Raw genomic sequence first — 26,705 nt, forward strand, 5'->3', positions numbered from 1 at the left:
AACTAACAAACATTTTTTTAATGTGGGCACTATAACTAGCCTTGTTTAAAACATTAAAGTAAGGGGCAAGTACATTTTATTGTAAGTACTCCCTTCTTTCCTTTTCTCACTGTGTTGGTTGGAATCTGGATTTCGAAGTCATTTTTTTCTGTTACTTTCTTGAGAAAATAAAGACAATATTATCTTGCATGGTGACTGCTGAAACTTTGACATTTTAATAGTTATAGTTTCTTTCATTTTGGCTGTTGAATGACAACATATAGGATTGTCTGTGAATCACATGAATATAAACACCTTTTTGGTTCTGCTTGGTGCATTAAAAATGGCTATAATAAATTTATATGCAGTTTTTATCCTTTGACTTTTTCCTATGAATAGGCCCTTTTAAAACATTAACATTCCCACAGTTTAACCACTGAATGGGCTGATTCTAGTTAGTTTTGTGAATGATTTCAGTAATTTTCTCTTTGCTAAGGGGAAAAAAGGCTTCAGAAATGCTTCCATACTTTGCTGAATAGGTACTTGTTTATTTATTTAAGTTGAGTTTTAAACTGACAAAACATTATATCTTTGTCAGAGTATGTGTGTTGTGGGCTGAAAGTGACATTGGTAATATAATGTCGATTTTGAAATAATTTTATGGCAAAATTTTCAGTGTTTCTTTTTTGAACCTCTTAATTGTAGTTTGATCATTCAGCAAATCTGTGTTCAGAAACCTACATATAATTTACCGCCAACAGCTTTCTGTCCATCAGCTTTTCATTAAATAAGATTTGAACTGTGAGTTATCATCTATTATTATGGAGATTTACATATAAAATGGGTATGCTTGAAATAAGTACAATAAAACCAGTCTAAATTGCTGAAAGCTGTGAATTAAGGAATATATAATTTAAAAATTTAGCTTCCTGACCAAACCGTGGTTTATGATTCCCTATCAGTTATAAAAAAGTCCATCTGTCATCCTGTCCCTTTTTTTTTCCTTATTAGGCTTAAAATTTTTTGTTTCCTTTAGTTCTTTATCATTCACATAGGCTTTATGTGATTTTAATCATAACATAGATAGAATTTTTAGAGTGGATAATGCACGTATGGCATAACTTCTTTTAGATATGTATAGAAATTCCAAGTAGTTAATAGTAGTGTTTTAGATTGATGTTATGTGGGTTTGCTTTCATAAAAAAGGAGCTAAGCGGTGCCTGGGTGGGTCAGTTGGTTAAGCATTTGACTCTTGGTTTTGGCTCAGGTCATGATCTCATGGCTGTGAGCCCCAAATTGAGCTCAGCGGGGAGTCTGCTTCTCTCCTTCCTCTCCCTCTATCCCTCCCCCTGCTCTCTTCCTCTCAAATAAATAAATCTTAAAAAAAAATTAAAAAAGGAGCTACATACTATTCATATGGAAAGAGTATTAGACATTAGATGTGTTTATTCTTACATTGTGACCGTGGGCAAGTTGCTTGGCTTCTCTGTTCCTATCTTGTGTAAAATGAGAATTCTCTTATTTCCTCAGTCATCTTCTCAGGAATTTGGAAAGCAATCAGGGGAAATAACCACGGTGAGAGCACTTTGAATAGTTTATAGGTCTGTACAAATTGAAAATTATATCTAATCAGCAAATTTCTTTCCATATCAACAATTAATATGCCAAAGTCCTTAAACACATTTTCTTTTTCTTTTTCTTCTTCTTTTTTTTAAAATAGATTCCCTGCCTAGTATGGAGCCCAACATGGAGCTTGAACTCAAGACCCTGAGATCAAGACCAGAGCTGAGATCAAGAGTCAGACATTCAATCCGACTGAGCCACCCAGGCACCCCCTTTTTCACTTAAAAAATTATTTTTCTTGAAAGTATTTTTTTTTCTTTAAGTGAGCTCTGTGCCCAATGTGGGGCTTGAACTCACAACCCCCTGAGATAAAGAGTAGCTTGCTCTGCTGACTGAGCCAGTCAGGTGCCCCTTTAAACACATTCTTTTGTTAGAAGTTAAACAGCACTTTTCCTAAATCTCCTCCCTTGTTGAAATACTTTCTTTATAATGTGAAAGTCAGTTTAAACTCCATTTTAGACAAACAGCTGAAATTCTCAATTAGTGGAGTTCAAATTAATGAAGTCCTGCTAAGTGAATACTTAGTCACATTTTTAGTTTTTAAAAATATTTTTCTCTGTAGTGTAAAAATTTAAAAAAAAAATCTGCTTTTGGGGCGCCTGAATGGTTCAGTCGGTAAGTGTCTGCCTTTGGCTTGGATCATGATCCCAGGGTCCCGGGATCAAGCCCCACTTCGGGCTCCCTCCTCAAGCCGGGAGCCTACTTCTCCCTCTCCTGCTCCCCCTGCTTGTGTGCACGCACGCTCTCTCTCTCTCTCTGTCAAATAAATGAAATCTTTAAACAAATAGAATAAAAAAAATCTGCTTGTATGTGGGAACCCACATATTTGTGTATTTGAGAGTATGGTAAGACTGTTGTTTAGGCTGCAGTGTTGTTTTACAACCATTGGTAAGCCTCTTTTCTAAGATTATGTGTTACTCGACCTCGTCTTTCTTTCTTTAATCCCCGAGGGCCAGCACCATGGCCTGGGCAGTATCCCTTGGTACCTCTTGTGTTACTCAAAAATCCAAAGTGTGGACAGATGAAGAATGAGACAGATGGGTTGATGGATGGAATGGAAATGGAAGAGTCTGGGGTGGGCGGGGAACCACCGTTGGGTTGTGGAAACCGCTAAAGGGCCACAAACAATTCCTTCTGGTGGGTAGTGTTGGCTCCACGTTACGGGTCACAGGTCAGTGCAGTTATCAGCCTAAATGTGCTGCTCCTGCTTACAGCAGTGGGCGGTGTTTGGCTTGGCAGCGTAGCCTGGCTGACCTCTTACACCAGCTGACTAAAATATTGTAAATAACTCTTCCATATTTTCATGGGTGACAATTAACAGGAATACGTACTTCGTTTATTAGATGACCCTTTTTATATATTTATTTTGGTTGCAGAAGCTTGAATTCTTGAGCTACAGGCTTCATATGAAATTAGCTTTTTTTTCCCTACCAACAAATGTTCTTTCTTGTTTATTGGTCAGTTTTGGAAACCGCTTGCCATCTCACAGTGGTACTGTGTTGATGAAGTGATGTGTGCTCGAACACCGAGCTCTGGGCTTTTTGTTCTTCCATGTACGAAGGGATGTCGGGGTCTCGGCGAGGTAGAGAGCAGATCTAACCAGCAGGGACAAGGTGCTTTCTCTTCTCTACTGTCACCTCGGGAACTGTGGCTGAAGACATTTGGAGACATATTCTGCATAAGTGGCTGATACAGTTGATCATCTATTTCTATAGGGAAAGAATAGCCACCATATTTTACTTCATATTTGCTCACTTTTTTCTTTTTCTGTCAAAACTGAACATTTCTGTATCCCCTTCACTGTACCATATTTGAAGTTAAGGCCAGAGTTCTTTGTCGGAGGACCGTGACGTGGAGTTTAAGTCCAAAGCAGTTGTAAACTCTGTACAGTAGTTCTTGATGGGTCCCCGTGTTATTTAATACAGAAATGGACTGCCTGGTGCGATGAAAGTTTACGTGGTGTTGAATAGAATTTTCTCTGAATTTACAGTGGCGTGATGATAATTTGCCAGTTAGACATCACATCCTTTATGAATTCCTTTGACTAGGCCATTCTAGAGGGAAAAGAAATTCTGTGTTTGTCATATAGGTGCTTATGCTTGCTTTCTGTCAATATATGCTTATCTGTGTTATAGATCATGGGATTTGGTGTCAAAAGATCTGGGCTTGTAATTTTGCAAGTTTAGGAATATGTGTGGGCTTATAAGCCATAGTTATGTACTTTTGGGGAGAGTGGTAATTGGTTAAATCTTTCTGCAATGTAATTTGCAATATTCATTAGAACAGAAGTGTTCATTGACCTAGCAATTGCACTTCTGGAGTTTATGTTGAGATAATTGAACAGGTTCAGAAATATATGTAGAAAGATACATGTGTAAAGGTAATTCATAGCAATGTTTATGAAAGAAAGTTGCTGACAACCTAAATGTTCATGAGTAAGGATATTGATAAAAAAAATAAATAAAATGCATTGCACACTGTAACATTACACAGTCATTAAAAATGATCATATGTTTATAAAAGGGGAAAAGATCCACAGCATATTAAGTGGTTAAAGCCATTCATATAGTATACTTTATTCAAGCAAAATTGTGTATGTCTGTATTTTAAAACTGTGTTTATTCATATAACTCTTGTATAGGTTTGTGTAGCTTTATTTTTATGATTTACTTTTTAAAATTTGTTATTTTAATGTAATTACAGATTCACAGGAGGTTGCCAGAAAAGTCCAGGGAGGTCCCTTGCATCCTCCACTCATCTCCCCCTGTGGTAACAACTCCCATAACTATAGTTCAGTATCAAAGCCAGGAAACTGACATCGGTACAATCCACAGAGGTTATTGGGATTTCAGCAGTTATACATGCACACATTTGTGTGTGTATATACATAGCTTTATACAATTTTATCACATGTGTAGACTCGTGTAACCACTACCACAATCAAGATGCTTGCCTGTTTCATCCCGGCAAGTCTCCCTTGTGCTTTCCCTTTATAGCCACATGTCCCCCTACCCCCTCATCTCTAACTCCTGGCAGCCACTGATCAATTGTCGATCTCTGTCATTTTGTTATTTCAAAAAAGTTCTGTAAATGGAATAATACAATATGTAAACATTTTGAGATTGCGTCTTTTCACTCAGCACGGTGTCCTTGAGACCCATTCCAGTCGTTGTGTGTATCAGTAGTTCATTCCTTTTTATCGCTGAGTAGCAGTCTCTGTTGTATCTGTACCATAGTTTGTTTAAACGATGACCCATGGAAGGATGTTTGGGTTGTTTCCAGTTTTCAGCCATTATGATTAAAGCTGCTGTGAACAGTTGTATACAGGTTTTCAAGTGAATGTAAGTTTTTATCTCTTTGAGATAAATGGTCAACAGTGCAGTCACGGGGTTGTATGGTAAGCGCAGGTTGAAGTTTGTTTTTTAAAACATTTTTTAAAAATTTATTTTTAATTGAAGTATAGTTGACATGTTAGTTCCAGATGTACAGCCTAGTGAGATGATAATTGTATACATAACAAAATTCTCACCATGATAAGCATAGTTACCAAGTACATGTTTGGTTTTGTACAAAACTGCCAAACTATTTTCCGGTAGCTATATCATTTTACATTCCCACCAGTAATGTATGTGAGATCCAGTTTCTCTGTGTCAAATGTCTTTGCCAGCATTTGATGTTGTCACTCTTTTTTTTTTTTTTTTTTTAAATTTAGCAGTTCTGACAGCTGTGTAGTGTTACCTCGTGTCTTTAGTATGGCTCATTTTTACAATAATAAAGCTTTCTTAAAAAAGATTTTTTATTTATTTGAGAGAGAGTGAGAGAGCGCGCACAAGCAAGGGGAGGAGCAGAGGGAGAGGGCGAAGCAGATTCCCTGCTGAGCAGGGAGCCTGATGTGGGGCTCGATCCCAGGACCCTGAGATCATGACCTGAGCCGAAGGCAGAAGCTTAACTGACTGAGCCACCCAGGTGCCCCAAAAAACCATTTTCTTTTAAAAAAGAAAAATTACCTAGATGTAAGTCTCTGTTCTGCCATTTATTAAAAGTTACTTAAAATTGAGAAGTTTTGCTAGGTGAATAAGGATTTTTGATTTCCTTGGTAATTCACTAGGGTTGTTCTTCTATAGTAAAACATTAATGTAAATAAAATCAAAGCAGATTGCTTACAGTTGTTTGACACAAAAAGTGTAAAACTACTTCAAAGGTTACTGAATTTTGTTTTATCCTTCCGTCTGTGTTGTGGGGGAAGACGGGGAGACTGGCAGATTACTTGTAAGTTGTGTAAAGGAATAAATATATGCAAATTTGATAGCTTACTACGTATGGTTTTGTTTCATTTTTGTGGTGGGTTAGGAACTCACATTTATTGAGCTGTTTGCTGAGCACTTTTATATCTTGCCATATACTCCTTACACCTGTCCTATGAGATGGTGGTACCGTTACCTCCATTTCACAGATGAGAAACTGAGACTCTCAAATTAAGTAACTTGGCTAGGTTACACCAGTAGGAAACGAGGAAGCTGGCACTTAAACACGTGTCTTCAAAATATGTACTCCTTCCATCATGCCAGGGGTGTACATCATTTTCATTAACAGGCCACATGATTGGAAATTCATGTGCCAGTGTGCAGGAGTCTGTTAATTGATGGAAACAGTTAAGTTGAGAGGGTGTGTACTCGGTGTGGAAGTATTGAAAGTGAATCCAGGGGATGCAGAAACATTCTATATTTTTCCTGTTGGTATTCCTTCCCAGTATTCCCATTTGGTATATAATTTTAGTGGAATTCAACTAAACTTTTTAAACATTTACCATTTAAACTTGACTGTGTTCTGCTTTAGTGACAGTTAAGTTAGTGGTTTATCTAAGTTTGCCGGCCCAACACTTGGCCGCAGTGGTTAATGGTAGTGTTGTGAGTACATGTTTAGGCTTTATCATATCTGTCACTAGAAGCATTAGTTTTATTCATTCTTGTTGTTGTTCTAAAAATCTCAAGATGGTTGTAGTCAGGGTCAGACACTTAACTGTTGTAAACCTGGGCACCTTGCTGTTGCTCTAAGAGTTGTGTTCTGTGTGTTTTTGATTCTGTGCTCAGTGGCTTCCCGTTTAATGCAGGGTGAAATCCAAACTCCGTGGGACATTGAGATTCTTCCCTCTTTTGCTGTACTTGATCCCTCTTCTCCGCTGCCTGCGCTTCCTGGTTGTTTAACTTGGTTTTGCTGTATGTTAGCACATTCGGCAGAGGTGGCATCTATTGTATTGGTTATTTGAGCCATAACTCAGAAATCATTGAGCTGTATTATTGGTATTCACTGGGGGAATATTGTCTTAGAAGCTCTCATAGAAGCATGGGGACAGTGCAAGGTTGAGGTTGAGAGAGTTCTCCCTGGGGAGAGTCTCTTTATGAAATCAAAGGAAGGAAGGGAACAGAAATGGCAGTGGTTATGTTTAAGAACTTACCTGTAGCTGTGAAAATTTTAATAACCACTACATTGCTGAATTATCTTTAAGGAAGTCCAGTGAAGGTTCTTAAAACTGGAAAAATCCCTAGACCAGTTTCACATTTTCTTTCATTTTTTTTAAAGGTTTTTTTTTTTTTTTTAAAGATTTTATTTATTTATTTATTTGACAGAGAGAGACAGCCAGCGAGAGAGGGAACACAAGCAGGGGGAGTGGGAGAGGAAGAAGCAGGCTCCTAGCAGAGAAGCCTGATGTGGGGCTCGATCCCAGAACTCTGGGATCACGCCCTGAGCCGAAGGCAGACGCTTAATGACTGCGCCCCCCCAGGCGCCCCCCAGTTTCACATTTTCTTGAGACATGTGCATGTGATTCTTGGGAAAATATCTCCAGTCCCATGGGTCTCACTGTTCATCAGGGTGTCACCAGCAAAACTGAGACTCCTGTGACTTGGTTTGTTTGTGTTGCTGCTGGCAGAGTGGCCAAACCCTGGGGAGGAGGAGCCTGATACGTTATCACATAGAAGGATTGCTTCAGACTGAGCCACTCCTGATCATTGGATCAATATGGTTGTTTATATGTAGAGTTTAGTTCATTTAGCAAAAGTTTGATTAAGAGATGACTAGTTTTGAGTATTCATCCCTAATCTCCATTATCGACATTTAAAAAATTGACCTCGAGTTGTAGAGTTGTGTGTACAATGAGTTTGAAGTTCTCTGTGTGGGACTCATTTATTGAATCTGTATTGGTCTAAATATTTGCTGCCCTTTTGCCCCCTTTTTGCATGCTCCCAGTGCCCCAAATCTACCTTCAGAAACAACATTCGGTTTCTAATTGTAATTGTCTTGGAAACATTGGCCATTTTTGTAGCACCATTTTACTTTTATTTACCGCAAACGATGATTTGTTAGTTGCCTGCTGCCAGAACATCTGAGCTCATTTGTTTAACTAAAACAGCACTGCGTGTAGATGCCTATAATATGCGGCAACAGTTACCAACCACCCCAGTTGCTTACCACCTCATTTTAGCTCTAAATCAAGCAAATGAGAACGAAGAATATTCTTAAAATATTCCAAGAAGTTTAGAAAATTGGAGGATGGAGGGATGAGAGCAAGGGGAATTCTATTATAACAATCAGTGTGTTGCTTTTGGCAGGGGCGGTGTGCCTGGCTGATTTCCTTTGTAGAAATAAGTGACGCTTCAGGGTGCGGGAGCTGCACTCGTCCTGCTACAAACAGCTCTGTGAACCTTTGATTTACTGGGTCACGACCAAGTGTTTTTCTTCTGGGATGCATGGCTGAATGAGACATTTTCCCTGGTCTCCTGTTGCTTATTATAACCTGGGCACTGGAGATGCTTCTGACCCGAAGTGGTGATTGTTAAGGAGGTGGTGGCCGTGGTGCTGTTTGAGATCAACACAACAGTGGTGGTGTGTAGGGGATCTGGACCCGGGCCGGCAGGTGCTGGCCGGCTTACCGCAAGAGAGGTGGGCTAATTCCTGGCCTTTCCGGTCTCTTCAGCCTTGAGTGACAAAGAAATCAGACTGCTTCAGAAAGAAATATTATTTCATACTTGGAATTAAATAAGCGTATTTTAAAAATATTTTAGTAAAAATTTAAGCTTTGGGGCAGATCTTGCCTCAAGGGCTGGAGAGTATGAAGTGTTTCTGGAGGGATTGGGGGAAATAATTAGTTTCGTCCTCTAACAAAGTGTTGGACAATGGCATTCATTCAGTCAGGACATTTTTATTATGTGCCTGCTTTGTACCAGGCTGGGAATGCTGTGATGAACGAGGAGCCCACAGTCTTGGAGCAGAGGGAGGCACAGACGAGGAATTGGGTAATGTTGCTACCAAATTGGGTGCTTTTGGGACAGAGACCAGAGACCTGGTCTTACATGATCAAAGAAGATTTCCTGGAGGAAGTGCTGTCCAAACCAGCCTCACTAATAGATGTAGGAATTAATCATTTTTTCAGGCTCATATTGTATGAAAAATAAGTCAGAACCCTGTTTTGGGACCATTCAGTGCCTTTCTGTTGAGAACAAGTTGAGAAACTGAACTACAGACTTCAGCCATCGAGTATACGTTTCTAGTCTTCTGGTTTGCCATTCTCCAGTGTAGATTAGCCTCTGCTTCCCAGAATGTGCCCGGCTTTCTGTGATGCCATGCTTTTGGCATGCGTTGTTACTCCTGTCTGGAAAGCCCTCCCCTTTTTCCTCCCCTTTGTCTGCCAGACTCACTTCTTTTGCAGTTGCTTCCTCCGGGATGCCTTCCGTGACTGCTCCTGGGGTAGGTCGGATGCACCTCCCATGAGCTTACGCAAGGGCTGGCCTTGATCTTGGTGTTTCCCCTCCACTAAATAGTCTGTCTACTTCTTTATTTCTGTGTGTAACCTGAAGGCAGAGGCAGCATCTTTCAGAGAACCCAGCGTGTCCTGAGCATCCAGGCAGTGTTTGCTGAATGAACAGACATAGAAGCTTTTGAAGGTTGGAGCCACATGTATATAATTGAAGCTCTTGGTTCCAGCGAGTTTTAAGAGAGTGTTATTGACTGAAGAAAGTAGAAGTACCACTGAAACAGATTTTATGCATGTGGTCTAGTTATTAACCTCATAAAGCTATTTACAGTCTTTAGCATTTATACCTCTTTTATTTTTTGCTTGAGTAACCAATAAATTGAGTAATTCATAGTTTCTACTTCTTGCCAACTACTAATGTATATTATTAAATCTGACCACAGTGATTTATTAATTAGAAGTCTTTTGGTTATTAACAGAAATCAATTTGATTTAGCATTTGCCAGAAAGAGGGGCATATGTGATGAATAGACAGGGATGTCTCATTGAATCCAAGATCGAAAACATAGCTAGGCTTTAGGAAGGACTGATCCCAAGAATCGGAAGGCCGGCAGGAATCGTGAGAGTCCTTTCTGTTAGTCTCTGCTTTTCTCCTCAAAGCTCTTTTAGTCATTTTTCTTACTAACTGGCTTTCTCTGCTTCTCAGTGGATAGGGATGGTTTCTCATAACGCTCAGCTTTGCAGCCAAGTTCCAGGCGTATGGAAAGCCTGTCTTTCCATCTCAGTTCCAAATTCCCCACGACTGGAGTGGCTTACATTAGATTTCTATCCCTGATTGAGTCAGCAGTAGTCAGGGAGTGGGGTCACGCTGAACAACCCTGTTAGGTGGGAAGATAGGAGAAAAGGATGGGGAGATGAGCAGACTGACAGACGTTGTGAGGCGGGCAGACACTAAAAATATTTTTGTAAATAAAATAAAAATACAGTGATAAAGACTGGAGACCCATACACGCTTTATTGTGGGATCATCTCTGGGTTGTTTTGCCTAAAAAATCTTCAGTCTTGGGAGGAACTTACAGATTTAACTTTGAAAAGACACTTATCTTTTTGAATGTGAATATAATTTGAGATTCCCAAGGTAATGGCATGTTCACTGAAGTAATGAGTAGGTTTTAGCTGTGTGTATGTGTAATACTTAGATATGGGACTGTCATCACTTGTTGGGAGACAGGTTCTAGAGCGGCTCTCATGCACATACAGGGGAGACACGTGTAATTTCAAGTTTTCCAACAACCACGTTAGAAAAGTGAAGCAGGTGAAATCAATTTTTTTGGAAAGATTTTTTTATTTATTATTTATCTGACACAGAGACAGCCAGCAGGAGAGGGAACACAGCAGGGGAGTGGGAGAGGAAGAAGCAGGCTCCCAGCGGAGGAGCCCGATGTGGGACTCGATCCCGGAACGCCGGGATCACGCCCTGAGCCGAAGGCAGACGCCTAACGACTCTGCTACCCAGGCACCCCTGAAATCAATTTTAATAATACATTCCGTATGTATTTATGTGTACATAAAAAGAGGGTTTATAACTGTTCTGCTTATTAGAAGAGGTCATCATGGGATTTAAATGTGCTAATAAATTTCAAAGTGCTGTGAAAAACATTTAAAGGGTTATACAAGCATAAAGCATTATTTTAATTAACTGGGGGAAAATCCACTACATTTTGGAATCAATACTGTAAGCTGTGATTTCCTGAGGTTTTACTTTGTGCTGGACACTGTTGTAAGCACTTCATAGGTGTTAGGGCATTTAATGATGACAACACTCATGGAGCAGACACGCTCATTATCATCTCTGTTGTATATATGAGGAAATGAAGACATAAAGGGTTAAGAAACTAGCCCAAGATCATGTAACTCCTAACGGTTGAGCTGGAATTGGAATTTGAATGTGCGTTTTTTTTTTTTTTTTTTTTGTGGCAAAGTACATGCAACATAAAATTGATCATTTAACCACTTTTTAAAAGAAAGATTTATTTGTTTATTTTAGGGGGGGGAAGAGAGCACAGCGTGGGGAGGGGCAGAGGGAGAGAGAATCTCAAGCAGACTCCACGCTGAGCACAGAGCCCGACATGGGTCTCCATCTCACGACCCTGAGATCATGACCTGAGCCAAAACCAAGAGTTGGACACTTAGCTGACTGAGCCACCCAGGAACCCCTCATCTTAACCATTTTTAAGTGGACAGTTCTGTGGCATTAAGTATATTCACTTTGTCGTTTAACACACCATCCGTCTCCAGAGCTTTTTCATCTTCCCAAACTGAAACTCTACCCATTAAACACTAACTTCCCATCTCTGCCTCCAACGTCACCACTGGTAACCACCATTCTACTTCCCTCTCTATGAATTTGACTACCCCAAGAGCCTTATATAAGCGGAATCATACAGTATTTGTCTTTTTATGGCTGGTTTGTTTCACTTAGCATACTGTCTTCGAGGTTCATCTATGTTGTAACGTGTCAGAATTTCTTTCCTTTTTAAGGCTGAATAATATTTGGATGTACCACATTTTGCACCGGGATTCATCCATTGATGGACACTTTGGTTGCTTTTGACTGTTGTGAATGATGGTGAACATTGTATACAGATGTCAGTTTGAATCCCTGCTTTCAGTCCTTTTTGGGTATATGTATATCCAGAAATGGAATTGCTTGATCACATAGTAATTTTATATTTAATTTTTTGAGAAATTGCCATACTCTTTTTCATAGCACCTGCAGCATTTTACATGCTTACCAGTAATGCACAAGTGTTCCCATTTCTCTACATCCCCTCCAACATTTACTTTCTCTTTCTTTCCTTTTTTTTTTTAAATAGGCATTTTAATAGGTGTGAAAGTGGTATCTCATTGAGGTTTTGATTTACATTTCCTTACTGACCAGTGTTGTTGCATATCTTTTCATATGTCTTGTTAGCCTTTTTTATGTCTTCTTTGAAGAAATGTCTGTTTAAATCCTTTGCCCATTTTAAAATTGGATTGTTTTTGTGGTTTTTGTTGTTGAGTCAGATTTTTTGTTTGTTTTTGTATATTCCAGGTATTAGTCTCTTATCAGATACATGATTTGCAAATATTTTCTCTCATTCTGTTGGGTTGACTTTTTACTCTATAATAGTATCCTTTGATGTGCAAAAGCTTTTAATTTTGGTAAAGCCCAGCTTACATATTTTTTCTTTTAATGTCTTTGTTTTTGGTGTCATTTCGAAGAACTCATTGCCAATTCCAATGTCATAAAGCTTTCCCCTGTGTTTTTTTCTGAGTTTTATGTCTGTCTGTGTCTGTACCTCTTGTCTCTCTGTCACTTTGCATCTGTCTCTGTTTCTGTTTTCCTATATGTCTACAAATTATTGAAGCTTATGTATATGTTCTCTCTCTTTTCTTGCCTTGTTCTTTCTTTGTTGTTGATCTATTTGAAGGTATTGCAGATATCATGAGATTCCTTGTATCTCCTAAAAATAATGGCATTTTCCCCAAATAACTATAACCCCATGATCGGTACTGCCCTTCAAACTAGGCAGTTGGGGCCCCTGCTCTGTGCTTGGTACTTTAGAGTAACTTTCTTGTATTTTTCTAAGTCTCTCCACTCCTCCCTTCCCCTGCCCCAGTGCCTGAAAGGGAGGGCTCCTCGAGTGCTTCTCTTTTAGGAATCTCATATTGAGAATTATAGTACATTTTCTAATTGTGTTGAAAATAGAAGCTTAACTTTATTTTGTTGATTTTATTGTTTACTGCTGTATACCATATTTTCCTCCTAAATTGTTTTTCTCTTTATTTTTATGTATTCCTTTAACTGGTTAGTGTGTACATATTTAGTGTTGGAGTTACTAATTACCTTTTTTCTATCTTGCCAGCACCGAGCTGAAGCTTTTGGAGGAAGCAACCATTTCAGTCTGCAGGTCTTTAGGTAAGGGGCAAAATGATCATGTGTGTATATGTATGTGTGTGGCATTTATTTCAGTTTCTGTTATAAATTTTGGTAGTGTCATATGAATTGAATTAATGAAGTGACATATTCTTGATAATATTTAATAATAATTCTATTCATGGTGCTCAGTGATCGAAGGGAACGTTTAGTCAGTAGGAGTAAGACACATGCTAGTTTACTTACAGGAGTGGTAATGGACTCTGTTCAGCCATACTCTTTCAGCTTGTTCTTTTCTTTTTTTAATTGAAGGTAGTGGACATACAGTGTTACATTAGCTTCAGGTGTGCAACACAGTGATTTGGTTTTGATGACATTTACATATATTATGAAATGCTCATTATGATAAGTCTAGTTACCATCTGTCCTCATACACAGATATTACAATATTATTGACTCTGTTTCCTATGCTATACTTTACAGTCCCTGTGACTTACTTATTTTATAACTGGCAGTTTGTATCTCTTAATCCCCTTCGCCTATTTCACCCATTTCCCCTTCCTCCCCTACTTCCCCCAGCAACTACCACTTTGTTCTCTATATTTACAAGTCTGTTTTGATTTTTTTTTTCTTTTTTTTTTCTTTGATTCCACATATAAGTGAAATCATACATATTGGTCTTTCTCACACTTCTTTCACTTAGCATGGTACCCTCTGGGTCCATCCATGTTGTCACAAATGGTAAGATTTCGTTCTTGTTTATGGCAGAGTAATATTCCACTGTATGTATATTCCACATCCTCTTTCTCCACCTATCTATCAGCGGACACCTGGGCTGCTTCCATATGTTGGCTGTCGTAGATGCTGTAATGAACCTGGGGGTGCAGATACCTTTAGAAGTTAGTGTTTTCATTTTCTTCGGATAAATACTAGAAGTGGGATTGCTGGGTCATATAGTCGTTCTATTTTTAATTTTTTTGAGGAACCTTCATACTATTTTTCACAGCAACTGCACCAGTTTACATTTCCTACCAATAGGGCCACGAGGGTTCTCTTTTCTCCACATCCTGGCCAACACTTGCTAGTTCTTGTCTTTTTTATTTTAGCCATCCTGACAGATGTGAGGTGAAATCTCACTGTGATTTTGACTTACATTTCCCTGACTCGTGATGTTGAGCATCTTTTCTTGTGTCTGTTGGCCATGTGTGTGTCTTCTTTGGAAAAATGTCTGTTTGGGTCCTTAGCCTTTTTTTTAATCAGATATGGGTTATTTTTGGTATTGAGTTGTATGAATTCTTTACATATTTTGAATATTAACTTTTTTTTAAAACGATTTTATTTTTAAGTCCTCTCTATACCCAGTGGGGTGGGGCTTGAGCTTGTCACGCTGAGATCAAGAGTCGTGTGCTCCACCAGCCGAGGCAGCTGGGCGCCCCTTGAATAGTAACTTCTGATTGGATGTATCATTTGCAGATATCTTCTGCCATTCACTAGGTTGCCTTTTCATTTTGTTCATGGTTTCCTTCGCTGCGCAGAAGCTTTTTAGTTTTATGTAGTTCCACTTGTCTACTTTTTGCTTTTGTTACCCTTGCCTGAGGAGACAGAGCCAAAAAAATATTGCAAAGACTGAACTCAAATTTACTGCCTGTGTGTTCTTTTAGGAGTTTTATGGTTTCAGGTCGTACTTGTAGGTCTTTAATCCATTTTGAATTTATTTTTATGTATGGTGTAAGAAGGTGGTTACCTGAGAGGACCCTAATTTTTTTTGTTGTTGTTTCTTTTTTTGTTAGACTTTTTCCTTTAACCGTTATGATTATTTCTCATTATCCTTTTTTATGATTTTGCCTGTAAGTTGATGAGGGTTTTTTTTTTTTTTTTTAATTGGTTCATTAAGGTCTTTTTCAGTTCCGAGGTTTTCTTTAGTTCTGGCTTTGATTTTACTTGTGTTTGAGTTTCTTCTCCCCCAACTTAGAATCACCTATTAACATTCAGGTTGGATTTCTGTTCTTTGCTTTCTGTATCTTCTTTTTCTTTGTCGCCTTTCATGTCTTGAATTTCCTCCTTTATATCTTGGATTCAGTGTTTTATACATAACAGTTCTGTCAAGATTCTAGTGCATCTTTTAGTTATTTCATTTTTTGGTTTGTTTTTAATCATTCTTTGTTTTTCCTGGATGTCAAACTGCTCTCTTTTCATTATACTCATTTTTTCCCAGTGTCTCTGAGGGTTTTTTTTTTAAATAGATGAATTTCTCATCTTCCACCGATGATGCTTGTTACTAAATTCATTTGACAGTTTTTTGAAAAAGAATATTTATTTATTGAGAGAGAGCAAGCAAGAGAGCCCAAGAGCAGGGTGAGGAGCAGAGGGGGAAGCAGACTCCCTGTTGAGCAGGGAGCCTAATATGGGGCTTGATCCCAGGACTCCAGGATCATCACCTGAGCTGAAGGCAGACACTTAACCAACTGAGCCACCCAGGCGCCCCAGTCCTTTTTTTTTAAAAGTAGGCTCCACACCCAATGTGGGGCTCGAACTCACATGCTCTACTGACTGGAGCAGCTAGGTGCCACCCCCGTTTGATAGTTTTGATTCAGCCCTTTGGCTGAAATTTTAGCATAGCTTATTCCTTACCCCAGTGTTACTGTTTTTTCTTATTCATTAAACCAGCAAATATTTATTGAGCACCTGCTCTTTCCTATAACCTGTGCTATATATTCCATAACGTAGTCTATATTCTGGCAAAGAAGACTGACTTGGATTCCTAACTTCATGGATCTGTCTGAATAGGGAGTCAGAGCATAAATTAATATATCTCCTTTCATGTAATATGTCTCTTTAGAAAAATAAAGCAGGGTAAAGGTGCAAGGAGTACCTACGTAGGCCCGTTGTTTGCTGTCAGAGAGCATGCGTTTATTAACTTTGTCCCTCACGTGGATCCTGTAGATGCTTGTTGAATCTGCTGGTTAATTTTAGCCTGAAGGCGGACTGATGCTGTTATCCAACCTAATTTCTAGAACCCAAGCAGGTTTTATTTTGTGTAGGTTTTGAGTGGTTTAAGTGGGACTTTACCCATACTCCTTGGCTTTGGAGTGTGAGGGAATTATAAAATTCCTGGATCGAACATCTGAATCAACATTTTTTCTACCTGTCCCTCTAGCATATGTTGTTCAGTGTCTGGCGTGTTTATTTCTTCCCAGTTGTTTCCTGGGGGTTGTAGCCTCAGAGTTGGTGTAGAAAGTGACTTGGTAGGAGATAAGTTTTCTGGTTGGAGTAGACACTGAGGGGGAGATTTAGTCCTCAGAGGTACTTTCAAGCAGTTAGCTTTGCTAACCGTCCATTGATTACCAAATAAATACTTATATCAGTTCTATGAACTCTATAGTTAGTGAAAGTGTTCTCTGTTTTTGGGGGGAGAAGGACCGTCTATCTGGAATTAGCATTTCCGTGAACTTTTTTCTGTTTGTATGTTTTCACGGGTGTTTGATTTTTAGAAGTTTCACACTTCTAGAAATGAGGGCCGAATAACGTAGTAAATGGCTCTAAGCTCATCTTCCAGTTTCACCCATTTTTACCTCATGGGCAGGCCTCATCTGTGTCTCTCACCATTACATTTCACCCATAATGAAAGTATGAAATATGTACAGAAAAGCTGATAACTGAAAAGGATATACAAAACAAACAACAGAAAGCAGCGTGTTCTCACATATTAGATACAAACCTCAGGACTCCTATCATTTTATCCGTAAATATTTTAGCATATATCTTATAAGATTTTTTTTAAAGGAAAGCAATACCATTATATTACTAGAAAACAATTTTTAGCATTGTAAAATAGTGACTGAGTGGTCAAATATCTAGTCGTCTTAGTTTTTGTGAATCAGGAACCATATAAAGTCTATATGTCTATAAATATCATTCTCGGAGAAAAGCTGGAAGCCTTTCCCTTAAGATCAGGAACATGACAAGGATGCCCACTCTTGCTATTGTTATTCAACATAGTACTAGAAGTCCTTGCAACAGCGATCAGACAACAAAAAGGGATAAAAGGTATCCAAATCGGCAAAGAAGAAGTCAAACTGTCTCTCTTCGCAGATGACATGATACTCTATATGGAAAACCCAAAAGACTCCATCCCCAAACTACTAGAAGTTATAGAGCAATTCAGTAATGTGGCAGGATACAAAATCAATGCTCAGAAATCAGTTGCATTTCTATACACGAACAATGAGACTGAAGAAAGAGAAATTAGGGAATCCATTCCATTTACAATAGCACCAAAAATCATACGTTATCTCGGAATTAACTTAATCAGAGACGTAAAGGATCTATATTCTAAAAACTACAAATCACTCTTGAAAGACATTGAAGAAGACACAAAAAGATGGAAAAATATTCCATGCTCATGGATCAGAAGAATTAACATAGTTAAAATGTCCATGCTACCCAGAGCAATCTACACTTTCATTGCCATCCCGATCAAAATACCAATGACATTTTTCAAAGAACTGGAACAAACAGCCCATAAATTTGTGTGGAACCAGAAAAGGCCCCAAATTGCCAAGGAATTGTTGAAAAGGAAAAACAAAGCTGGGGACATCACATTGCCGGATTTCAGGCTGTACTACAAGGCTGTGATCACAAAGACAGCATGGTACTGGCACAAAAACAGACACATAGACCAATGGAACAGAATAGAGAACCCAGAAATGGACCCTTGGATCTTTGGGCAACTAATCTTTGATAAAGCAGGAAAAAACATCCGGTGGGAAAAAGACAGTCTCTTCAATAAATGGTGCTGGGAAAATTGGACAGCTGCATGCAAAAGAATGAAACTTGACCACTCTCTCACACCATACACAAAGATAAACTCCAAATGGATGAAAGACCTTGGTGTGAGACAGGAATCCATCAAAATCCTAGAGGAGAACATAGGCAGCAACCTCTACGACATCGGCCACAGCAACCTTTTTCATGACACATCTCCAAAGGCAAGAGAAAAAAAAGAAAAAATGAACTTGTGGGACTTCATCAAGATAAAAAGCTTCTGCACAGCCAAGGAAACAGTCAGAAAAACTAAGAGGCAGCCCACGGATTGGGAGAAGATATTTGCAAATGACAGTACAGATAAAAGACTGGTATCCAAGATCTACAAAGAACTTCTCAAACTCAATACACAAGAAACAAATAAACAAATCAAAAAATGGGCAGAAGATATGAACAGACACTTTTCCAATGAAGACATACAAATGGCTAACAGACACATGAAAAAATGTTCAACATCATTAGCCATCAGGGAAATTCAAATCAGAACCACATTGAGATACCATCTTACGCCGGTTAGAATGGCAAAAATTGACAAGGCAGGAAACAACAAATGTTGGAGAGGATGTGGAGAAAGGGGATCCGTCTTACATTGTTGGTGGGAATGCAAGTTGGTACAGCCACTTTGGAAAACAGTGTGGAGGTCCCTTAAAAAGTTAAAAATTGAGCTACCTTCTGATCCAGCAATTGCACTACTGGGTATTTACCCCAAAGATACAGACATAGTGAAGAGAAGGGCCATATGCACCCCAATGTTCATAGCAGCATTGTCCACAATAGCTAAATCGTGGAAGGAGCCGAGATGCCCTTCAACAGATGACTGGATTAAGAAGATGTGGTCCATATATACAATGGACTATTACTCAGCCATCAAAAAGAACGATTTCTCAACATTTGCTGCAACGTGGACGGGACTGGAGGAGATAATGCTAAGCGATATAAGTCAAGCAGAGAAAGACAATTATCATATGGTTTCACTCATCTATGGAACATAAGAAGTAGGAAGATCGGTAGGAGAAGAAAGGGAAGAAGAAAGGGGGGTGGTAAACAGACGGGGGAATGAAGCATGAGAGACTGTGGACTCTGGGAAACAAACTGAGGGCCTCAGAGGAGAGGGGGTGGGGATTGGGATAGGCCGGTGATGGGTAGTAAGGAGGGCACGTATTGCATGGTGCACTGGGTGTTATACGCAAGTGATGAATCATGGAACTTTACATCAAAAACTAATGATGTACTGTATGGTGACTAACATAATATAATAAAAAATATTTAAAAAAATTTAAACTTTAGTAAGACTGCCTTGTGATTTAAAAGCTCATTAGGCTTTGGGAAGCACTGTTTACTTCAGTAGGTGCAGGGTGGTGGACTTGGGATTCTGCAGCGGGTCCCAGATAATGCTCTTGCTACTACTCTGTGAACCACACTCAAATAGCAAGGTGCTGCAATGTTTCATCACAATGGGGAAGTTACACAGTAACTTGCGTTGACTCAAGCTGTGACAAGAATCCCTACCCAGCAGCTAGACCAGAGTTAACTTGACAGTTACTGAGCACAAAGCAGGTATGTTGTAATGGTATGCTTATTCCCATGCGTGATTTTTTTAAAGTATGTAGGTACATACCTGGATTGTAAAATATTTAAGATGTAGTTGAAGCTTGGTCCATCTTTCCAAATCTTTGACACCTTTTCAAGAAGTTCAAATATATGCATAGAGATGGCAGCAAAAGCGTAAATCTCAGGTCTGCATAAAAATGAATTTTTCTGGCAGCATAGGCCAATGGGTTTGAGTGTTTGCATTTCCATTTTTCAAAACAGTTAAAAATATATTTCAAAAGGGAAATATTCAGAACTCTGGAATCTCACAGTTTGAAAACCATTCGTAAAGCAAAAAGACTGGGCATTTGTCACTAACATTGTTGACTTTGGGCCCAAAACTTAACCTTTCTGGGTCTCTTTTTCTTTTTTTTCTTTTTAAAGATTTTATTTATTGGAAAGAGGGAGAGTGCAAACTCGCACGAGAGCACGCACAAGCAGGGGGGAGGGACAGAGGGAGAGGGAGAAGCAGATTCCCTGCTGAGCAGGGAGCCCAGTATGGGACTGAGTCCCAGGACCATGGGTTCATGACTGGAGCCGAAGGCAGACGCTTAACCAACTGAGCCACCCAGGTGCCCTCTTTTTCTTCATCAGTAAAATTAAAGGTTCTGACTCAAGAGTCTGTCTTTTCTGATGAGTTTTTTCTTTTAAGTTTTTATTTAAATCCCAGGTGGTTAACATACAGTGTGATACTAGTTTCAGGTGTGCAGTCTGGTGGTTCAGCACTTCATACATCACCCAGTGCTCATCACCTATTTCACCCATCCCCCCCCCCCCGGGAACCATCAGTTTGTTCTCTATAGTTAAGAGTCTGTTTCTTAGTTTGTCTCTCATCCCCCCCCCTTTTTTCCTTTCCTTGTTTGTTTTGTTTCTTAAATTCCACATACGAGTGAAATCATATGGTACTTGTCTTTCTCTGACTTATTTCACTTAGCGTAATACTCTCTAGCTCTGATGGGTTCTTAACTTTTGTCCTTCTGTGATGTAGTAGGGTTATCCAGAGACCCAGTAAAGCTAGTGGTGTAAGTTGCAGTTCGAGTCCAAAGACCTGAGAACCGTAAGAGCCAGTGTTGTTAAGTTCCTGTCCAAGGGCAGAAGACCAATGTATTAGCTCAACAGTAAGGCAGAGAGAGGATTCAGCCTTCCTCCGACTTCTGTTCTGTTTAGGCCTTTAATGTGTTGGATGATGACCACCCACTTTGGAGAGGCCAGTCTGCTTTACTCCATTGAAAATTAAAGTGCAGGAACACCTTCACTTACACCTCCAGAAATAATGTTTCACTAGATACCTGGGCATCCTGTGATCCAGTCAATTTGATACATAAAATTAACCATCACATGTGTCTTACTGTGCAGACCGATAGAACTTTATATTTTCATTAAGTCTAATTTCTTGTTTATAGGGGTTAGTGTAGCACAGCATTTTAGAGCCAAGGATTGGAACCAATAGATAAGCATGTATCCTTGAGCAGTAACAACGTAGACATGAAGATCTGTTCAATGGAGGTGATATTGGTGCTTATCTCCCATAGTTGGTCTTGAGGATTAAATGAGATGATGTGGGTAAAGCACTTATTGTATATTAGTTCTGTTACCTGTTGTTTCTTTTGATGTGAAAAGTGAGGTTGAAGAAAAAAAGTAATTTGTTTGAATTTTAATATTCTGTTAATTATAGACTTGGATCTAGAAATCAGATCTTCTGATTCTTATGACAGTATCTGCTCAATTCTTTGTCTGGATTTGCTGAAATGTCCACCTTTAAACTTAAAAATTTTTTAAACAAATTCCTTAAAATTTTTTCTGAACTAATAGCTTCTCCCTGGCCATATTGCTTTATGTTTCTGTTTATTTTTCATTAGAATGATTTATGATTATCTGAACAGAGTTTTACCATTATAGTTTATTGTATTCTATATACTGGGGATCATTTTTTTTTTAACATTTGCTTTTCTTTCTTTCTCTCTCTCTTTTCTAAATTCTTTCTTTTTTAACTAGTCTCCACTTAAAATTTTATTTTATTTTTATTTTAATTCCACTATAGCTTAACATAGGTATTACAATTTTATATTTGATACATTGGAAGGTTAATCTTTTATGCAGTCAAGCATTTTTTAAAACCATTTTTGGATGGCAGTCTCTTCAAAAATTGTTCATTGCCCTGCTTCCAAACAAATTATATCGAATTCAGTTATCTTGGAGCCCAACTTGGGGCTTGAACTCATGACCCTGAGATCAAGACCCAAGTTGAGATGAAGAGTCAAACACTTAACTGAGCCATTCAGACATCCCTAACATTTGCTTTTCTGAAGAGAATATATATGTGTATAAATTGAGTATATATCAACTCTTACCTCTTCTCTTTAGAATGTTGAATTCTTTTTTTTTTTTTTTTTAAAGATTTTATTTATTTATTCGACAGAGAGAGAGACAGCCAGCGAGAGAGGGAACACAAGCAGGGGGAGTGGGAGAGGAAGAAGCAGGCTCATAGCGGAAGAGCCTGATGTGGGGCTCGATCCCATAACGCTAGGATCACGCCCTGAGCCGAAGGCAGACGCTTAACCGCTGTGCCACCCAGGCGCCCCTAGAATGTTGAATTCTAAGATGAATTGGCTACTTTCTCCTACTGTGTCTGTCATTTTCAGTTTGCAGATCATTTTTTGTTCAGAATTAAGGCCAAACAACAATGTCTCTCATTGTTTATTTCCCTAATTAGATGTGAAAGTGACAGGTTTGCCTATGGAGCAACTTCAGTTTGACAACTTGGTTTTATAAATACTATAATATGTTCACTTTGATTTCGGTTTTTAATTTTAACTTTTAATACCTTATCTTCTCTTGCAGTTGTAAACAACCCTCGAACAGGAAACCTTGGTGCGCTAATTAAGGTCTTCCTTTCTAGAACCAAAGAACTAAAACTTTCGGCAGAATGTCAGAAGTAAGCTGGCTGATAAAATGATGTTCTCTTTATATTTAGAAATATGAGTATTTTTCATTTTTTGGTAGAAATAGATTATGGTCTTTTGAAAGCTATAAAGGAATTCTCATTATTAAAAAGTAAAAGAGAGGTTATAATTTACTGTCCAAGTCCTTGTGGTGAGATTATTAATTCTGGAATCTGTTTGATTTCAACATTTTAGACAATTTTCAGAAATGTATTTCTTAAGAAGGTTAATAGTGATGTAATTATTATTTAAAAGGTAATTCCCCTCCATTATCACTGCTGCTCGTATCTAGTTTAAATAATGACCAAGTTTGAGGATTATTTCATTCCACATCTGTTTCCTTTTTATCTTTCCTAGTAAATGAAAGAAGGTTCAGATTAGATATTATAATTTTATTTTATTTTTATTTTAATTCCACTATAGCTAACATAGGTATTATAATTTTATATTTGATACATTGGAAGGTTAATCTTTTATGCACTCAAGCATTTATTAAAACCATTTTTGGATGGCAATCTCTTCAAAAATTTTCATTGCCCTGCTTCCAAACAAGTTATATTGAATCCAGTTAAAATTTTTCTTGAGTTCATGGTTACTACTACAAATAGCAAGTATTGTACTGGGCTGCTGGCAGTGCCCTACTTAAAATTTTGATTGTGTGCTTGCATATATTCTCTTTATTCTATTATACTTAAAATTTTTTTTTTCACTTTTCTTTGAACTGCCTGTGTGTGGGACAAGTATGAAGTTAAGAACAAAGAGCAGTCATGCCTAAGGAAAATATTTTTGTTAGGTTGACTCACTGAGTAAAATACAAAGAATGAAACATGAAGTAGACTGTAGTGGTGTAATAAATCATGAGCCATGAAAAGATACAGACATTGTCTTTATATTACAAACAGAATGGGCAAAGTGCTTGAGAAATCATGAACTATCTAGATGGTGCTCATGCTCGTGATTAAATATGGATTCTTGTGTGATTTTGGTCTTTCCAGCCACATCTTCATTTGGCAGACACACAACGCTTTGTTTATTATTTGCTGTTTGCTGAAAGTTTTCATCTGTGAGATGTCAGAGGAGGAACTGCAACTTCATTTTACTTATGAAGAAAAATCTCCTGGCAGTTACAGTAAGTATTGCTTTTGAAGATATTCTAGTAACAGCATGTGTGACATAGAAAGATAAAATTTTAGGAATACAAGTAGAATTTTGAAAATTCTATTTTTCTTTTTATAATTTTCATTTCTAAATGACCTGGCCCTGTCACTCTTTTTTTCTCCTATATTAATTTCAATGAGCCAAGACTCTCAAATTTTTTTTTCTTCCTTTTTCTTTTTAAATAAGAAAGCCAAGTAGGATTGAAACTTTTATTGACTTTTGACTTCCATGCATGTGAAAAATAAAATTAAAAACCACAAGTATACTTTTCAGAAAGCAGAGATGTCAACTTCCGTGTTATTACTGGGGCGACACATTAAGGGAGACGACTAATCAGAATTACAGATTTTGTACATGTCAAAGATGACTTTGTAGGATGAAGAGTCCCTGGGTCTTTGGGACTACTTGGTCAGAAATAACATTTAAGGACAGTTTTATGATGCTGAAATGTGTGGTCTTTTTCTGAAGACACAGGGAAAGGTTACTGTTCTCTCATGATAATCTGGGGTTTTGTTGTTGTTTTTTGGGGTTTTTTTCTTTGCCAGTAGTTGGGAGGGTCTGTAGTTTTCAAGATGGTGTTTCATTTCTTAGCATTAAAACTTACATCTGACAGAGTAGAAGGGCAGAATGGGATTCTTACATGAAATATGGGGAATATAATTAGAAATGAAAATTATGAAAAGAAAAAAAGAATTTTCTGCATCTACTCTTCAGCTAACATCTCTCTGAGGGCAAAGGCAGTGTTGCTCCTAAGATTCCTGGGTTCATTTTTCAAAGCACATCTCTTTCCTCTTTAGGCTTTTTGCCTACCTAGAGCTTTATATGTTGGGTTTTGAGTTTTAAGAAATAAATGTGTTCAATTTACTATGGTGATAATGTGTATTTGTTAAACATGTACTGATGTTTAAACAGAACTTTTAATCAGAATTGTGTCTTGTATGTGTTAATTTTGTAAGGCTAGGCTTTGTTTTTGTGGTGCTGAAAGTACCAAAACCAGCCCTGCTTGGGGAGTTGCAAACGTTTTCACAGAAGGTCTAGCAGCAAGAATGGAGTTCATGTTTACCCCATGGTGCCTGAGAGCTGAGCCAGCCAAGAACCTGCAAACCCAACACTTTGTTTTGCTTTACGTCAAAACAATTATGCGTGCATTGTACTTTAAAATAAATACAATAATATTGTATTAATGTAAAATTATTTGTCATTACATACCGCTGAGTAAGTTGATGGACTTTGGAGATGTCCTGTATTTATCTTGAGGCCCTGAGGAACCCTCTTTGTACCCACGCTCTCCACTCATATCCCAGCTTGAGAAGCATGGTTTTTTGCGTTTTTTTTAAAAGATTTTATTTATTTATTTGAGAGAGCGTGTGTGCGAGCGCACACGTGCGCGTGCATGAATGGTGGGGAGGTGGCGGAGGGAGAAGCAGACTCCCCGCGGAGCAGGGCGCCAGATGTGGGGCTTGATCCCGGGACTCCAGGATCATGACCTGAGCTGAAGGCAGATGCCTAACCGACTGAGCCCCCCAGGCACCCCTAGAAGCACAGTTTTGTTGTACATCCTACATAACCTAAAGTGAGGGCAGTGTAAAAATGACACTTTTTCAGCCATGAGCCGCATTATCAAGATGCTTGTCTCACCAAAAGAGCCATCTGTGAGGTCTGATATTGGTAATTCTGTCCGTGCACTGACAGATTGTCCTCTTTTTTTTTTTTTTTTTTTAAGATTTTATTTATTTATTCGACAGAGAGAGAGACAGCCAGCGAGAGAGGGAACACAAGCAGGGGGAGTGGGAGAAGAAGAAGCAGGCTCATAGCGGAGGAGCCTGATGTGGGGCTCGATCCCATAACGCCGGGATCACGCCCTGAGCCGAAGGCAGACGCTTAACCGCTGTGCCACCCAGGCGCCCCTGTCCTCTTTTTTTATATGGAGTTAGCAATTCTGGATTTTACACATTGTTTTGTTCTATTCTTTCCTTTACAGTTGAGTCGACTGTTGATCCACCAGTTTTAAGTCCAGTAAATATCTTTTTAAGGTGAAAGACTTCTCATTTTTGGCCTATGTAATTTTCATTTTAGTCATACATGTCATTAGTTTGAGATTTCTGCTTATCACTGGTGTAAGTCCTTTTTACATTTTCTTTTAATGTCTTTTCACAATTTATAGAAGTAATAAAATTAAATGCATATATATGTTAAATGGTAAAAAAAAAAGAAAAAAAAGAGGAAGCTCACTATGCAACCTAAAAACATCTGTTCATCAGTATGTGAATCTCAGAATCTCGTGCACGGGAGACCACTTGGGAGACTGTGCGGGGGTTGAGAGAATAGACAGTAGTACGGGTTGTTCGAAGGTTGAATTGACAGAAGCGGAGGACCATCTACAAACAGCTGAGGGATTTGAGGACTCTTTTGGTTCTGATTCACTGTAATTCTGCTGATGTGATGGGTGTTGCTGGCACATTCGGAGAAGCCTGCTTTATGAGGGTTATGTGACTCTCTAGAAGCTCCCCGATTGTAGTAGACATTTGTGAGGATGTCCTGCATGAACATTTCCCCACAGCTACGTATGGCGTGGTAGTAGATTGTTTGCTGGAGGGAATTTGTATCATTTTGTAAATATAACTTTCCATTATCGCATGCCTTCGAGGATAGTCAAAGGGGACAAAACTAGCCCCAGGCAAAACTATGAAGTCCTACCAAATTCTGTGTTTTCCCTTGGCCTTCAATGTGTGTATGGTCTTCTGTCTTGGTAGCATCCCCCGTTACCCCAAGGTAATAACTGATACTTATTTTATGTTTTGCCTCTCATAAATCCAGTATTTTAAGTCCTCAGGGGTATGAATTTGTAATTTGTTTCTGCAAACACTTACAGTGGTTTGTTTCTTTATGTATTTGATGATGTTGATAGTGAGCTTTCGTT

General features: G+C 38.6%; 1 protein-coding gene across 3 annotated transcripts in view; it reads left to right on the top strand.

Moving 5' to 3' along the window:
- The window catches only part of DYM (dymeclin), a 334,659-nt gene that overhangs the window by 37,777 nt on the left and 270,177 nt on the right, over nt 1–26,705 (top strand). For all 3 annotated transcript variants that reach the window (XM_048218645.2, XM_057313102.1, XM_048218650.2), the window contains exons 3-5: nt 13,261–13,313; nt 22,527–22,620; nt 23,623–23,756. In XM_048218645.2, the coding sequence (XP_048074602.1) occupies nt 13,261–13,313; nt 22,527–22,620; nt 23,623–23,756 (281 nt within the window). The remainder of the gene's footprint in view (nt 1–13,260; nt 13,314–22,526; nt 22,621–23,622; nt 23,757–26,705) is intronic.

Source organism: Ursus arctos, unplaced genomic scaffold (genome assembly GCF_023065955.2).
Source record: "Ursus arctos isolate Adak ecotype North America unplaced genomic scaffold, UrsArc2.0 scaffold_17, whole genome shotgun sequence".
NCBI lineage: Eukaryota > Metazoa > Chordata > Mammalia > Carnivora > Ursidae > Ursus > Ursus arctos.